Source organism: Lissotriton helveticus, chromosome 2_1, assembly GCF_964261635.1.
Source record: "Lissotriton helveticus chromosome 2_1, aLisHel1.1, whole genome shotgun sequence".
In the NCBI taxonomy this organism is placed as follows: Eukaryota; Metazoa; Chordata; class Amphibia; order Caudata; family Salamandridae; genus Lissotriton; species Lissotriton helveticus.
The window spans coordinates 280,216,798-280,234,294 of record NC_136059.1 but is presented as its reverse complement, the minus strand read 5'-3'; the positions used below and the strand labels follow the sequence as shown (position 1 = coordinate 280,234,294).

At 43.4% G+C, this 17,497-nt stretch overlaps 1 protein-coding gene across 4 annotated transcripts in view; it reads left to right on the top strand.

Annotated features, from left to right (window-relative positions):
* The window catches only part of MBD2 (methyl-CpG binding domain protein 2), a 525,750-nt gene that overhangs the window by 105,222 nt on the left and 403,031 nt on the right, over positions 1-17,497 (top strand). For all 4 annotated transcript variants that reach the window (XM_078674814.1, XM_078674813.1, XM_078674815.1 and 1 more), the window contains exon 2: positions 8,553-8,712. In XM_078674814.1, the coding sequence (XP_078530940.1) occupies positions 8,553-8,712 (160 nt within the window). The remainder of the gene's footprint in view (positions 1-8,552; positions 8,713-17,497) is intronic.

Genomic DNA, 17,497 nt, shown 5'->3' with positions numbered 1-17,497 from the left:
GCTATTGGAATGTTACTGGTGTAGCAGTGATCTGAGCTCTTACCTGCGTGCATTCCTGAAGCATTAGTGCCACATGGAAGACAGGTCCGTCCCTTGTGGGGAGAATTCCAAATCAGTTTTGAGGCTTGGAGAGTGCATTTCTGTGTGTGGAGAAGTCCTTTTACCACTGATTTTTATCCGAGGGTAGCTGTGGCTCCTGATTGGAGGAATGCTAATGGAGATCATTATGATGGGTATGTTGAGGGTATACACATCCCACTGCATGTATTTCACCTCTATGTTGCAATATACCAGCCCAACCGATGCCTACCACAGTTATGCCCCATTTCCTCTTTTTCTCCACTACCTATGTAACATTAAAATCATTGTACAAAGTCAAATTCCCCTCCAATGATACAGAGAGATCATTTTAGACAAAAGTCAGTTGAAACTTTGTAGATAGAAAACCAAGTAATTTTATCAATAGTAATGGATGTCCACATTAAAGCAACCAGAGGTGGCAAGGTGCAGAACCAGTGCCAGAGACTGGCTTGTTTGGCAGAATGTAGCACAGAGGGTCTGGGTCCCACTTTTGAATTCCCTGCTTTCACCCCATTTATCAGTGGAGTAAGGCAGGACTACAGCCTGTTAGTGAATACCTCAAGAGTGTCCACCGCTTATGCATGGAATTCAGCGAATGGCGCAGATGAGAGAAGACGTTTGGGGAGCGACCAGTGAATGGTTGCTGGAGAGGCCCCAAGAGCTATGTGAAAGAAACGTTTGTGGGTCATACTATGAGAATATGGAATATGGACCTAGTTTAATGCAAACAATTTGATGACCGTGGCTGTCAAAATAAAGTATTTGAAACAAAACGAGTTTAAACACTGGTGTATAATCTAACGCAACACAGATTTTCTCCTAGAAAGGTCTGAGGCTTGTCCATGTGAGCCTCTGGCACCCATGATGCATCCTATGCCCAGTTTTAGAATAGTATTTTCTGACTTTTTGCCCCAAGGCCACCTTCGACTTTTCTGGTTTTTATTTATTTATTTTATTCTATATCTTCTACGACTTAATTTTATAGAAATCAGTTGCTCTTTCACGTTTGAGCAAGCACGTTCCCTGCCATCAGTAAAATAGAATTTGGATCTTTTCCAACACTGAAAATTATCTTTAACTTTTGGACTTGAACCAATAGCATATCTGAGCTTTTCGAAGACATTTATTTTCCTGCTGAATCATGCAATCTTTTGAACTCTTAAATGTGCCCCACCTGCGCTCCAATCCACACCCTCTCCTGGGCGTTGTCAGATGACTAGATCTTACCTGACTTCAACGGTGACTTGTGGGAAATTTACTAACGTACTACTGGGTCAGCAAAGTCGATTCTCCGAAGGCTAAGGAAAAGCCAACCTAATGCAAAAATATTCAATCCATGTCTGTGCCTTGGAGGGAGATATGCTCCATTGCCATTGGTGGAGTGGCACTCCATACAATAGCGGGGCCCTTGGACTGTGAGCCCTTCCGAATCAAGACTGAGACCCTAAGGCAGGGTCGTCAAAGTGGGAGGAGACCCCCCCCTTAAAGGGCCTACAAATGATCCCAGGGAGGTGCGAGGCTCTGGCCAAAAGAACCATTATGCTGATAACCGTGCCTTGTTTACGAGGGCGGGAAGGGTCAGTTGTGTGAGGGGCTCGAAGTGGGCGCTAACATATTTTGTCATTTACAACCTGACTAGGAGAATGTGCCAAAAGGGAAGGGGCTCCAAATATTATTCATATCCCCCCAACCCTATTTTTAATATCCACAGTGTGGATACTTTAACACATTAGTAAGGCCTACCTGACCAGAATAGTATATTTGGCAATCCTGTATTTGATTGCATTTTTAAAACGGTAACATAACTCAACTGTAATATTAAAATAGGTCTAGACATATTTAAACATTGGCAGTTTTATAGAATAATCGTGCATTTTTTTGAGGGGGGGCTAATTCCCCCTCCCTCCCCAACACACACAAAGTTTGAAGACCACTGCCCTAGGGGCACTTCCCTAAGCTCTATTGCTCGTCAACTCTCAAAGAACAAACATTTGCAATGCAATAGGTCTTGCATTTACGAGAGTTTAAGCTATTGTCATTTACAATGGCAATATCTCAAACTCTTCTAAACGCAAGACCTATTTCACTTCAAAGAAGCGGCCCCATTGTCCGGGGCTGCTTGAAAGTGAAAGCGCGCATGGCGAGGAAAGCATGTTGGACCTGCAGTAGGAGAAACCCATTAAAGAAAAGAGTGCTTACAGACTAAATAAGGCATACCGTGTTACAACACAAGTAAAAGGGCCAGTCGCCATGGGAGGTTACAAACAAAGACAAGGCGGTACCAAGGAGGAACTAACAAGTCTATTAATGACTCCCAAGCCAGCGTTTACAAAGAACAGGAACACAAGCCAGTGACCAATATGGGCGTAGAGTAGGCGGGGCTTCAAAGCCATACTCCAATACTGCATTCATTGCAACAGTGCATGCACTGCCCAGGCTCAACCTAAAATATTATGTTAGGGAAGAAGTATCTCTACTGGAGGCAGAACACCCTCTTAAAGAAGTACAGCAATGGTAAAAGGGAGTGATGAGGTCTTGGGATACTGCCTTATTTTCTTAAATCTCTTGATATGGACTCTACAGTAATGTACATACTTCGGTTAGTTTGTTTTCCCCCCTTGTATCAATGAGTTTGTATAAAAAACTTCCCCAAGGCCAAGAATTCTGAATGACCAGTAATGCCTCCAAATCTCATATAGGTGCTCCTTTTAATTGCCCTTTATTTCAAAACTTTCAGAAGATATACTTGGAAGGATTTTAATAACTGATAACCTCGATCTGCAGCTTCCCATAGTATTGTTTTTGAATGCTTTAAATGTTTTAAATCTATTTTTCTTTAATCATGTAAGTTATTAGAAAAATTATATATGAAAAATTGATGGATAGTTGATATATGGGTATTCATGATGTAAAACTAAAACTGTACAGTTGTTGGGCAGTGCAGTGTTTTAGTCTCATGTTTATTTCTGTTCATTTATCTTCATGGAGTACAGCCTGGAATTCCCCCAGACGTTGATCTTACACTGAATGAGAAATTAAGATGTGAAAAAAGTAGATTTGTGCCACCTTGGATAGGAAATGATTCTTTAAGAAAGATGTGTTGGTTAATAATATCCCTGTGTCTTTAATGCAAACTCTGTGAGCTTCAACATTCCAATATGAAAAATGTCATAAAGATAATGACATCATAAACACATTAGGTCAATATGAAGTCTACCACACTAGGCTTCTCTTTATTTATTTCTTGTTGTGAGGAGGCTGGAAGGATGGCCAACCAATCTAACAGGACATCAGGAGAACATCAGCCGACAGAATTCCTGCTCAGGTGGAGTTAAGCTGAATTAACTGTGAATGAGCAGACAAAATGCCGAATAATGGGGGTGGGTAACAAAAAATAGGGAGGTAATATTGGCTTACATGTCTTTATTAAAAATATGATTTCCACACCATGGAGGGGCAAATATGCATTGTACTTTGAGGCAGGGGTGCTAACATTGTACAAGTTCAAAGCCTAGCAACAACATGCGCAGAAGTGCTTTATAGGTTTAAAATAAAAAATAATAAAGGTATTAGGGCAGGACGAATCGGCATTGCTAAGTAAGACTTTTTAGCTACCGCATAAGAGTTTTAAAAGCAATAGAGCTGTGACCAGAGTGAGCACGGCGGTGACCTAAATCCACTGCAGTCATTTGAAAGATTGCTTACAACCACTGAGCTATGGTCGCCTCCAAAAACTCCTTTAAAGTGTTTCTGAAGGAGACCAGCAAGGGGCAAAACTTCCTCTACTCATGAATATTGAGGCATTGAAGAAAACACAAGGCTGGGTTAAAAAAAAATTTGAACATTTGGCAAGGAAAAAACTAACCATCTGAAGTGAAGGATCTAGCTTTTGCAGGGACTGTGTACTAGAACAAAGTAGAGCTGGCAGTTTGCTAGGCAGTCTTTTGAGATCCAAAACGTTATTTGAAGACCAGCTAGTCAGTAGCGATAGAACCAAATTAACAGGAGTTGTACAGGAGGGGAGGTGGTTGCAGCAAGTGTGTGCAGTTCATGAAGCAGCAGATTAAGGTTATTATCCATATTGGACTGACATTGATCAAAAGATAAGTGGTGACAAATGGAAATCTAGATTTGATGGAAGGTTAAACCTTGCTGTCAGTGAAGATGTTCACAAAACCGCATCTTTAGTAAGCTACTCTATGGGAATCCAGACTTATTGACCTACAGCAGCATATCCAAGCTGATTGACAGCACCTAACTTTTCCAGGTAGGCCTTGAGAATTGAGATCAGCAGGCTGGGATAGCATTTTCTTGTTTAAATCATGAATACCAGAATTCTTCCAGACCACCAGTTTACATGTCTTTTGAGAGGTGAGAATATGCTTCCTCTGTCAGACCCATTAGAATTGTCAGGGAGAGGAGAAGGCTGAAGTGAAGGCGAATATCTGAAGGAGTGGAAAGTCATTCCTGAGATGCCCAAAAGGAATATATGAACGGCACATTAAGGAACCCTCTTATCCTAGAAGAAAGGAAGTATGTGTCTGGATTTCTCTCGCTTCCTCTTTCCCTCCCAAAAATTGCAGTCTCTGTATCCATGTGCCGTCTTAAGTCTCAAGACTATCACATTGACACTATGAGGAACCCACTTGAGAGAGGTCTTGAGGAATCTGTTGGACCAGCTGTCTTGAAGAAAGTAAGTATGTGAGCTGGAAACTAGGGTCTTGAAATCAAAACATAATGTTCTGCTTGGAACGATAGGGTTGTCTAGGTATTGGTGCCACATTTTTCTCTTGGTATCTGCAAGTATTTTGAAGCTGAGGAGGGCTAGGCCATTAGCATAGTCACAGCTCATTTTCTCTTTTAAGAAGGATGCTACAACCTACACTGTCCAAGATCAAGCTTTGGTACTAGATCTGGCAAAGAGATCCTGGGCTTTCTTATGTATAAAACTCTATTGAAAGGTTCACTTTCCATACATTGCTCAAGTGATGCTGACAGACACGCATCCTTACTGGCCTCTGCCACAGTAAAAAACAAAACTGGAGATGCTATCAAAATTGTACTGCCATTCCTTGTCAGATTATAGGACAACCACCAGAAAATATCTTCCTGAACATTTAGAAGAGCTTGATACCTCAAAATGGATCAATGACCAAGGAAGACTCAGTATTTGAGCCAGCTCTGTTTTACAAAAATAATGAGAAGGTCCTGAGGGTTACTGAAAGTCTTCTTGATTTAGCAACTTGTAAGGTCAGACAGACTACACTGGCATGTGGCACTGTTGACCAAGTAACTCAAAAAGTGTAACTTCTGAGAAGGAACGGTTGTTAAAAATGATGTAGTTGATCACAAAGCCCACTCCCTGAAAGAAGTTGGTTGCTGGATTGATGTGAAGGAAGGACTTTTTTTATAGGATAGGGCCACAATGGGAATATAGTTCAGATGGACAATAAGATGTTCCTTCACAGAGTACATTAAACCGGTTACAAAGCAGTGCATTAACTTTGCGAAACATTGAGGTACTAAAAGGAAGTCTAGTGTATTCTTTTTGTCTGCTATGCCAGGGGACTGTTATAAGAGACTAGTGATGCGCCAAAATGGGGCTTGTGATGTACCTGTCTTAGTCTACCCTGACAATTCAGTTTTCCAATAGCAAGGTGTTTCAAAGGTTGCTGCCCTCCATTTAGAAGCCTGAGTAGCCCAATGCCTGGACGCATGCTGGTATTCTTTTTGAAGAGAAAGGCAGTGCTGATGAAGCCTAAGACCACAAAGGTGTTTTGATCATGGCATCCTTTCAAAGTAGATCCTGGATTTTCGGATTCATCTGTAGTTCATAACTATGAAGGAAAAGTTTCCGAGGAGGGAGAGGGAATTGAATGAGGGCTTAGGTTTTACATGGTAAACTTGGTTCGATTAGAAAACCCCATGGGCTCCTAAGTGGTATAGCCCCTTATTTGAGCAAAAAAGATTAGTTTTCCCATCTGTAAGGGCATAGAAGCAAGGTCTACTGGACGACCTACTTGTAGAAGCTCTGCCTTGGGCGAGGAAAGAGTAAGATCATCCATAACCACAATATTCTTTTGATTAACAACCCATTTTCTAGCCTTATTTTTCTTAAATACTTATAATTGCTTATACTAAGCAAATAACACAGATGGGCAAGAAATAGAAATACAAATTTGGATTCCCTTTAGAGGAGTAAGGTTGAATTGTTTATTATGAGTCCGTGAATATACCTCAATTATCAAGAGGGGGGGTGGATCACTTGTCCTGCTGAACCCGGATTACTCTGTATTCGTTGCGTCCCTTGGTAAAAGAACCCTCATGCACTCGAGTTGTTCAACGTGAGACAGCGGTATATCTTGGTTCTCCGCTAAGGCACTCGGGTATCTGCATAATCATCGTTTTTTTTGTATATGCAGCCTCCACCAGGAGGTTTTGATCCAAGGTTGTGCAGTAGTGTCCAGTGATTTAGTGGAATTGGTGATATTAAAATAACAAAGAATCCAGAGGACGTATTTATTAGTCTGGATTCAGGGTTAATGGTGTTGAAAAACTTCTTGGTATGCGCAATGAGAATATTAGGATCCTCTACGCTACCTGTCTTCGTGATCTTAAAAAGGTCGACATGTTTCAGCCCTTTCGTCAAATGATCAATGGGCTTTCTTCAGGACCAGGGTGTACGTGTATGAAGGAGATAACTTTATCCCTTCTTATCGGAGTCACACTTTTGATGCCTCCTCACGTGTCAATACGTGTTTCCTCGGGTGCCCATAGAGTCACTTTGACGGCCTCTCTCTTTAGGTCCGTCGTACGCTACTTGTGCTGACTCTGCCGAATGAGACCCGGTGGAGATCCGTGAATATACCTACATTGATTGACTAGGTGCACAAAGGTAGAGAGCTGCACCTTCGATTACACATCTTAATCTGTTATTTTATGTAATGAACTGATTGAGAAATGCAATAATATTATAATCCGTAATGGACTTTGATGTATATAAAACATGCAGGTATATTTGACTCACTTGAAATTAATAGGTAGCTAATAGGAGAAGTTTAAATGACCAAACAGCTATTGTTTACTTCGCATTCAAGGGTATGTGTATTAATTGTATAGAAGAACACTATTAGAAATGTTCCTCCGATTGAGCATGCCAAAACTCGAGAGACACCTACGTCATTCAAAGCATAACAATCACTAAGGTATAAAACACACCTTAGACTATTGCGCTTACATTCTTACTTTAAATCGAATTGCAAGGTTTTTTGCCTGGCTCTAAATAGACTTTAGTGATTATAATGAATGGTGAATTGGATAACAGGGGTGGGGGCATGGGGGTGGAAGCAAAGTTAGTCCATCTCTCCCACTGACCACTGGTAAGTAGCTGTGATTACGATGACCACTCACTAATCGGCTATCTGATTTGTTAGTCTGTGTGTCTTTGTATTACACATGATGGACTGATATTATGATCAAATATTTAAAATGTTTAAATTATTTTCTCATTGTATTATTATGAAAATAATAAGACCATGTGGCTGTTGTGGTGATGTGGCAGCTGATCATTGTACATCTAGCTCTGCTTCAAACAACCGGGCTCCGCCTGTGGTGTTCGCTATGTTTCAAGAATTCAAGAATTTAATATCTGCATACTGTTGTATCCTAATACGATTTGATGTATCATATGGCTTCTGAATTTATACTCTGCTGCTAGAAAAATAAATTGGGAATAGGGATTAAGGAGTGGTTCTAAATGCCAGGAATGTGAAGTATTAGCATACCCAGTCAACCAGTGTCTTCTCGTCCCACCTTAACGAGCAGAGGTTTATCCGTTCTGGGCCGTGGCTTATCTTGCTGTGCACAACACATTTCTTTGATGGTAACCTCTACAACACTGTAGACATGAAAGGAAGTCCTCTGATTACTGTTAAATGTAAAGTTAATGTGCATGAAAAGGCACCAATAATTCATTGCTTTATTTAATGACAGCTGGGCTTCTGAGCTCTATTGTGACATCATTCACTGGATGGCTCTAGTCATTTCTCTGTCTCTAGCTGCTCCAAGGATACTGGTGCTTGGTCATTCGTTCTATGCTTTGGGTGGGGTTCTGGGGCCGGCTGAAAAGGAGTTCTACTGCAGTATCTGAATTGGAATGGTAAGGCAATATAAATTGTATTGTTCGAGAGTCGAGGCATCGGTTTCGGGTGTGGAATATGCCGTCTGGCTACAATAGCCAGAAAAAGCAATGGTCATGTTCATTTAAAATTTAGATAGTTCCAAGGGTTAGTCATACATGTTCACTCTCTAACCTTTTTTTCCCAGATTATTCAGAAATAATTCAGGAAGTATTTTTTTCCCTGTAGTTTTATGTTGAGGCTGCAAAACACTGACTCGATGCCAAGTACTTAGAGAATGTTGTGGAGTCTTGTAAATACTACTGTATTAAAATCTTTTTTTTTTCTTTTTAGTCCTAGTGGGAAGAAGTTCAGAAGCAAGCCCCAGTTGTCGAGATACCTGGGAAACACTGTGGATCTCAGTAGTTTTGACTTCAGAACGGGGAAGATGATGCCCAGTAAATTGCAAAAGAACAAACAAAGACTAAGAAACGATCCACTAAATCTAAACAAGGTTGGTTCCCCTCTGGTTGTAGCCCCTGAACTAATTATTGCTTTAAGAGCCCATGACTGATGCCTGTGCAGGCGCCATGAAAAGCAATGCATGCATGGCAAGTAAATTGATCTCCAACAGGAGACATTAACACCAACCTGAATTCCCTGGTGATGAATTGCACCTGGCTGCAATTGTGAGAAAATGACATGAACCATGGGATTGGATGGACATGTTTGTACCTAGCAAGTGCCCATTTGCATTTGTCTAATTTTCTTAGTTTGGTTTAGCCATACATTTCAAGCACTATGGCCTTGCTCTCAATAGCATTTATGCAATACAGTCTGCCATCAGCTGTACTTGCCTATTAAGAACTGGGTTGTTGGTTCACTGGGGTGTGAGCCCTGGTCAAGCAGTAACCACTGTCCTTGTCATGGTAAGGCACAAGCAAACCCCAAAGTAACCTGCGCTCACCCTCTGGTAGCTTGGCACAGAGCAGCCGGGCTGAACTTAGAAACAATGTCCAAAGTATTTGTTCAACACTTCAAACAGTAAAACAATGTATACACTACTAAGATCCCACACCAGGATTAGAAAAAAAGATATTTTTTTAATAAATCAAGGCAAAATGCAATCCGTAAAACCGGACATATTCAATTAAAAAGTTTTAGGTCAAAATAGTGCCTCAAAGCGCTAACGAGGGATATCTGATTGTGCCGGACCGGGCCAAAGTCACAAGTTTAGGCTAACTGCGATGGAGCGTGGATGCAAGGACCCATTTAGGCCCACTGAACAAAGTACCTTCAACCCTAGTTACTGAGATTTGGGTGAATCCACTTCGAAGATGCGCTGCACAGGCAAAGCGATGCATATGTTCTGAGATTCGGCGAGGCTGTAGGGGGAGGTCCTTTGCGTCATTATCGAGGATCTCGTTAATGGTGCTTGCGATTTGAGGTCCTGGTGTTGGGGATGCCGCACGTAGCTGGTGATGACTAGTCCAGCATTGTCTCAGCTGCTGTTGGCGAGAGATATGAGGACCTGGGCTGGAGATGTGCTGTGGGTGATGCGTCGTTCCAAAGACTGCGGGGATGGCACTGGTCCTTGCGACAAGTCCAATCCACGCAGTAGTGACGATGTGCTGCTTAGCCAAGGGGGTTCACGAGTTATGCTCAGGGGTGCACCACTCAGCAGAGAAGATGCCCATTTCCAAAGGTCCAGGACTGGGGAGGCACCAATTGGCAGGGTAGACATGCTGATGGCAGAGTCCAGGTGCACGGTTGTTGGAATTCTGAGGCTTCAGATCAAGAGGCCAGCAAACTAGCCCTTGTAGTCACTCTGGGATTTGTGTTCAAGAGATGCAGGTCCAGTCCTTCTTACTCTGGCAAGAGGGCAGCTAGTCACCACAGCAAAGCAGAAGTTCAGCAGAGTGCAGTCAAGCAGAGAGACAGTCTAGCAGCACAGCACAGAAGTGTACTGAAGTGGTGGTGTCTGAGTTTTGTCTTTTATGGACAGTTGTGCCATTGAAGTAGGTTGACTATTCTAGAGGCATGCCTTTGAAGTGCACAGATGCCCTGCCGTCCCTGCCCTGCTCCAAACTAACTACACAGGGTATGTAGCCCTTTGGAGACAGGACACAGCTTATTCAGGTGTAAGTTAGGCATGGCTGCTTCCCTTTCATCCTGCCAGTAACAGCCCATTCAGTCACACCTAATCTCCCATTGTGTGTGGCTGTCTCAGAGTAATGCACAAAGCTCAACTTTCAACTACACCCAGCCACATGACCAGAGACAGGCTGCAGGGGCCAAATGGCAAAGGCAAGAAAATGCCAACTTTCTTAAAGTGGTAGTTTCAGAATTTAAATTTAAAATCCAACTTTACCATAAGTTAGGATTTTAAATTGGGATTCCAGAAACACCAGATATGATCCAGTTATCTCTTCCCATTGGGAATTACACTTGTAGCTTGTAATAAGGTAATCCCAATGTTATCTTATGCGAGAGAGAGGCCTTGCAGTGGTGAAAAACGCATATAAGAGTTTTTCAATGCCAGGACATATAAAACTCAAAAGCATATGTCCAACTTTTTTGATACACTGCACCCTGCCATTGGGGCTGTCCAGGGCCTACCTAAGTGAGACTTACGTGTATTAACAAGCATTGGCCGCGCGGCCATAAAAGTAACAGGGTTTGTGCGGCGGTGAAAAGCGATTGCTGGGATGCGTTCTGTGATGTGGGAGGAGCAGGTGAGGAAGGGTGCCGCGAAGAAAGGCAGATGGCGGCGCAGTGAAAGTAATCGCGTCTGTAAGGGTGCCCGCGAGATGGCGCCTGTGCTCGTAAGCACGCGCCAGTTTAAACACTAGTAGCATTTCATTTACAGGCCATGGGTACATGTAGTGCACTTTACTAGGGACTTATAAGTAAATTAAATATGGCAATTGGGTAAAAGCCAATTCTACTATGTCTTAAGGAGAGAGCACAAGCACTTTAGTACTGTTTAGTTGTGTTAAAGAGCACCAAGTCTTAAAGCCAATCAAAACGAATTTAGCAAAAAAGCAGAGGAGGAAGGCAAAAGATTTGGGGATGACCTTGCAGAAAGGGCCATTTCCGACACAATTCTTAAGGGGCCTGAAATTTACTGGGAAAACCTCTGAAGGTGAGCATACGTAATACAATAATGTCACCACGGTCTCAACGCACCTATAATAATCACATTTGAGTAGGTACAGTGCAGTATGTATGTTCTATTCTACTCCATATTATCAGGTTGCCCTCTTGCTAGAAGTATTATGTTGATACCATCCCCCTTTCCTCTAGTATATATTTCTTCTCTTTGTAGTGCATGTGAATGACCAAATCTGTTACACAGACACGGAGGTTATGCTTCCTCCTAACCCAGTACAAATCTTTATTTCAAAAGCCATTGCCATGTTGCGTAAGTGAAAGAGGCTGGCTCAGTATATGTGCACACTTATTTCAGTGAAGCACCTTGCACTAATCCAAGCAACAGCAACCCTTAATGTGATTGTTTTGGTCTCAGACAAGCATAGAAAGCTCTGTGGAGAGCAGCCTTCAGGCTTATCCAGAAGGAGTGTTAGGCAGCTTGTTTTACCAGTTCTAATCATGCAGTGTAGGTTAAAGGAATAAGGACAACACAGTGTACATATACAAATATGTCTATTTTATTACTCAACTCTAACTAACACATTGGTAAATCTCCAACCGGTAGATATAAACACAAATACTTCAATTGTAAACATGTAAGTAAGCACAAAATACAGTGGTCTCCAGGAAAGACCAAACCATATACAAAAAAAAGTGGAATGCGAACTGTGACCAAAGTCGGGACTCAGAGGAGCTGTGCTAGGAACCACCCAAGGTAAGCACCCAGGAACCCCACAGAGGCTGTGTGCAGAGTGGAAACACAGCCGTGTAATCGATAGAAGTCAATGGGAAAGTCGCGGTTGCAGTTTTGAAGGATCCTTTCCAGTGGACCCTGAAGAAACCCAGTGGAAGACAGAATGTTGGAGAGTCACCCCCTGTGGATACCCCAGGAACCAGGATACCTACCCCTGGAAAGCCAGGTGCATAGGTGCGAAGTGACGTCGGAAACCAGTGTAGACCACAATTGAGGACGTTGGGAAAGATGCCGCTGAAGAAGACTGTGCAAGAGTCTGATGGAATCCAAGGATGGATTCTTGAAGAGGGGAACCTGCAAGCAGAGAGGACCGTCTATGCCATTCGGAGGTGAACAGGAGGCATGGAAGAGCAATGCCCACCAATGTCTGAAGGTTCAGGAGTGTTGACTGTGATCTTGTCGTTGCAGCTGTGAGGACCAGGCGACGCTGAGGAAGACCAGGAGCCGTGCACGAGTGTACAGTTTTTTAGAGGTTACCACCAAAGAAATGTGTGGTGCGCAGAAGATAAGCCACAACCCAGAATGGATAAACCTCTGCTCGTTAAGGTAGGATGAGCAGACACTGGTTGACTGGTGCCGGTGTCCGGTGGGAGCACCAATGAGCCTTGGCAGCTGCAACAGGTGTGGAAAGTGGAGAAGGAGCAACGCTGGGACCAGGTTCCAAGGGACTCACAACAAGCGGGAGAGTCAGAGCGGGCCCGAGCAAGCAGGGGAGCCCACTGGAGCAGTAGAGATGACCCTCAAGAGGACCCACAGGCTGAAGGCCCGAGAGTTGCAAGAGGATCTTCGAGCAGCTCACCAAAGATGATGGGCCACGATGCAGAAGATGCTGATTTTGGCAGGAAGAGGTGCTGGAGGCTGGAACGTCTTGTAGCCCGAAGATCTCTGGAGTGCAGAACTAACAAGCCTTGGCAGCTGCAAGTTGAAGCTGTGCACAGGGGTTTCTGTTCCAGTGGTTCCGACGAGGGATACTGGCCCCAAAACTGCAGAGAGGACAGGTCAGTCCTCCAGGGAGTTGCAGAACTACCATCTGTGTTGCTGAGCCTATCTAAGTTCGTGGGACATCCGGAGCAGCAGATCGGTCAGCTTTGTTGCGGTGCCTGCGGATGCAGGAGAGGGACTCCTTCACTCCAAGGGAGATTAGTTTGGGTGTCCTTGATGTCCCCAGGTCTATTGAAGATCCTGGAAGAAGCACAGACTAGGCAGGATAATAGCAGAACAGCGAGACCTGGAGCAGCAGGAGTCTTCCTTGATTTAGTCTTGGTTCTAGGCGAAGTCCAAGTGTCCAGACGGTCGAAGAGTGATGCATTTTCAGGCTAGTCTTGCCTCACAACGAATCTGAGGTCCACCCCACAGGTAAGCCCATAAATACCATAGGAAGGGGGTTTAGGATGACTCGGGGGTGGGAGGCCCTACCAGAGGAGGGACTGGACAAAGGTGGGGGGGGGGCAGGGGGGGTTACTCTGTCTTTAAACCAGTTTCGTGCCAGAGCGGGAGCAAAGGGTTCCCTGAACTGGCTCAATCCGTAGTATGCAAGGAGGGAACAAAATGTGGCCTTCAAAGCTGTCTGTTGGCGCTGTCAAGTGACCCCAGCCCAATATACTAAGTCCTGTCTGGGGAGGTAAGTGTAGTGAGCTCAGATATAAGGAAATGATTATCTGGTTTAAGTGGTGCTAGCACCAACTTACACAGGCTGTAATGGCAGGCCTATAGTCACAGTTTGAGTGGTCTCTCATGGGTGGCACAATACATGCTGCATCCCCTGGTAGATCCCTGGTGTACCTATTCCCTGGTACCATATAATAGGGACTTACAAGGGTGCACCATTAGCCAATTGTGGAGGTATAGAAGTACTTACCATAGTCACAATTTAGGGAGGAAGCACAGTGACGGGGGTCCTGATTAGCAGGATCTTGTCAAACTAGTAAAAAAAAAAAACTGACAGCAGAAAAAAGTGGGGGTAACCATGCTAGAAGGATCCTACCTTCCTACAATAGGAAGTATGTTTGCTGCCCGTGTTGCAGACCCTCATCTCAAGTAGGGCTCTTTGATTGGAGTAGTCATTCAGAAAATCCAGTCCGCATGTAGTTCCTGCTGCACTGACGTCTGCACTGATGTCCCACCAATGGAAGGGACAGCAGCACAGATGCCAGCAAGTGCTGCAAATTTTGAAATCTATAAAGCAGCAAAATTATTTTACTTTGCTGATAAAGCAGCACTTCTTCACTGCTGTGTTTTACCTTGTGGTTGCTTAATTTCACATCTATGCTGCCCTTCACCTCGCTGTTTAAGCCTTCCCCCTGATGGTTATCCTGGTTTGTAACCTCACAGCTACTGCCTTTTGCTTCAAAGATTTTATAACTGGTGCATCCTTCTTGAAGAGTTCGTTCACTGACTGGTAAGTGTATAGAGCTTTTTTTATTTTTTTTAGAAAAAAAGGTTTTTAATTCTCCCTCCTTTCTTCCCAATATTAGTGGGAACATTGGATGTTTTGAGGAGAGGTTGTGAATTTGCCAGAGCTGCTGACTTTAGTTCCGGGGACCTAAGTTTGAGTCCCGGCACCGGCTCAATATCATGTCATCCTGGGCAAAAACACTTGATTTACCCTTTACTTAAGGAAAATGCATTTGACCTTGATTAAAGTCGCTTGTGCTAGTTAAAGTGCTCCGAGACCTGAGTCCACAAGCCTGATAAACTAAATATTATGAAATAGGGGTCTGTTGTATCCCTTCTTTTGTAGAGCAAATATAAATGCTTTCTTGTGCAGCTGTTACTGAATCTTTGGAAGGCGAATCTTTGGAAGGCGATGTAAGACAACTGCTAACAATGGAGTGACTTAATGCTGATAGAGAAGAACGGTGTGCATATATCCTCTTGAATCACCTTTGTCACATATGTGTCTGATGGGGATGTCCCCTGGGCCTTCTTGAAAAACTGGTTGGCCTCCTGCTGGCGACATCTGGCTATAGGCCACATAATTACAGATTTCTCAATTGTTTCGGAAAGCATGTTTTCCTGGTATCTTGTCTAGGGGCAAGGATGTGGTGTAACAGCCAGAGCTGCTGACTTTGTAGCTAGGGAACCAGGTTCAATTCTCGGTGTCTATACAACTTCCTGTAATTCTGGGAAAATCACTTAATCTCCCTGTGCTCGGACATTATGTAAATCCTCTGGAGGTATGTGCTCTCATCTTGCACAAGGGTATCATTACTTAGGCATAAGCCTGGTCAGTAGTCTTCTCCATGTCTTTCAATTCTTGAAGAGTGCTTGAATGACTTATGAATTGGCATCCCTTTTTGGTCTGATAAATGGCACTGCCATGGGATTATCTGGGCTGTGGTTCACTTTTCTAAGCAGTTCCTCTCAGTAGACCTACCTCCAATCGATGCCTTAAGCTCGTCTCCCTTGATTGTTGCAGAATTTTGTTCATGACTTGAGAAGGGGGATAGCTGCCCTGGAACTTCAAATTCTTCCCCAGTCCTTTACTGTGGACTGGTTGGCACAGTCAGAAATTTCTGAACACATTTATATTTAGTCATTATATAATGTATACTGGGATGGCAGGTTAAAATATGAATCCCAAAATCCCTGCCTATTGTGGGATATGCCTGGCTTCAAGGGAGTGTTTCGCTTCACACTAGCCACTAAGCCAAATATCTTTGTTCTGCTGATTTTGCAGAAAGTAGGGAGACCCAGAGCGTTCCCTGACAGAGGCTTGTGAGAACAAAGGCACAAAGGATGCTGGTCTTTCCTCACCTTGATACCTGCATACACCTCTGGAAACAATAGTGCAGGAAGGGAACCGACTAATCCAGGTGAGCCCCAAAAGCTAAACCGTCCTTTTTTTAATCTCTTGCTTCAAAGTGTAAACAGAAACACTTTCTACCATGATCAGGGTCCTGGTTCTGCTCAGTTGCCTAAGGTGCTAATTAGATTCCTGTGGCTGAATGATTATTTGCGGCATTAAAGACTAAGTATCGCTCAAGACTGGAAGTGGAGCACAACCTCAGGATGGCAGTAGCAAGAATCCATCCACAGATTTACCGTCTTTGTGAAGAAAAACAGACCCACCCGTCACATTAGTTTAGAAAGTGTTTTTTATTAATTTATGCAAAATTTTGGGTTTTATGTGAAAAATAAAGCACCATTTTAATCTTTAGTGAAAATATTTTCTTGGAGACTTTTTGAAGTTTGTAATGAGCATCTGCCAGCCAACCACAGGCACTACAAAGCTTCAGTTTACTAAACATTCTTTAGTTAACATTATTTGCCATATATGACCTGGAGTACGCAGGTGGGAATGACCATCGAGGATGCAGAGTACCAGCTTTCAGAATTTTTTGTGAGGGGGAGAGGGGTGGGCTCTAAAATAATGAAGAGGGGAGGGCTCAGCCTAAAAAGTGTTTGAAGACCTTTTCCATATTATGAACTGCGTCTTAATTAGCCACCCAAAATACATTTAGAATATCTTAATTCTGTAAACCTTTGGCTGCTTTACCATTCACCCTAAGGCCTGTTCACAATAGTTTGGCCAAAGTAAGCGCAACTTGTTTGCACAATCACATTTAGAAATTCTTATCTGGATTTGTGAAATATACAATTGTAAATTGGAGTGTGATTGTAAAAAAATCAATAGCTTTGCAAGTTTTTCTGCATTTGTAATGGGGACAGGACTGTGGGTATTTTGGGACAGTCCGGGTGTGGGCGCTTGAAGCCCGGTGCCAGAATCGTCAAGTCCCACACCTCATTCTGTTTCTCACCTTTTTCCTCAAAAGGTCTGGTGGGTTTCTCCTATCACACCCATCCCTCTCCCCTCCAGGTTGGACAGACAATGAGTGTATGCTTAAATCACCCCACCGAGATAGAAATTCCACAAGACCAAGTGAAAATGTTTTTAAAGGTAAGGGTTGGAAGGCCAAACCCATCCTAGCATAGAGTTATCCTCACCCCAATTTTTCATACCTCAGACAGTTTTCCTGGGAACTCTACCAACCCTGGTGGGCATTTCTCAGATCTAGAGACCCAAGGGAATCCAGGATAGTGTGGCTTGTCAGTCCATCCGGTTTTCTTCCTCATAATGCCCTGCAAATGTGAAAAATATGCCTACAGTACCCGATTTCCTTACTTTCCTCCGGGATAGCTGCAACATTTCAGCATGGAACCCTACAGACCCTGGACATTCCTGAATATTAACAATCCAAGAAAATCTATGCTTGTGGGATTTCAGCACGTTTTCTTACCCAGAATGCCATGAAAGAATCAAAGTATGGGTCAAAAGAAGTATTTTTCCCAAATTTGTCACCGAAATCTTGGGCACTTCCAGCCTCCCTGGATTTCCTTACTTCTCGAGATAAAACCACTACTCCTTCCCTTTTCACCCCCTCAGACCATG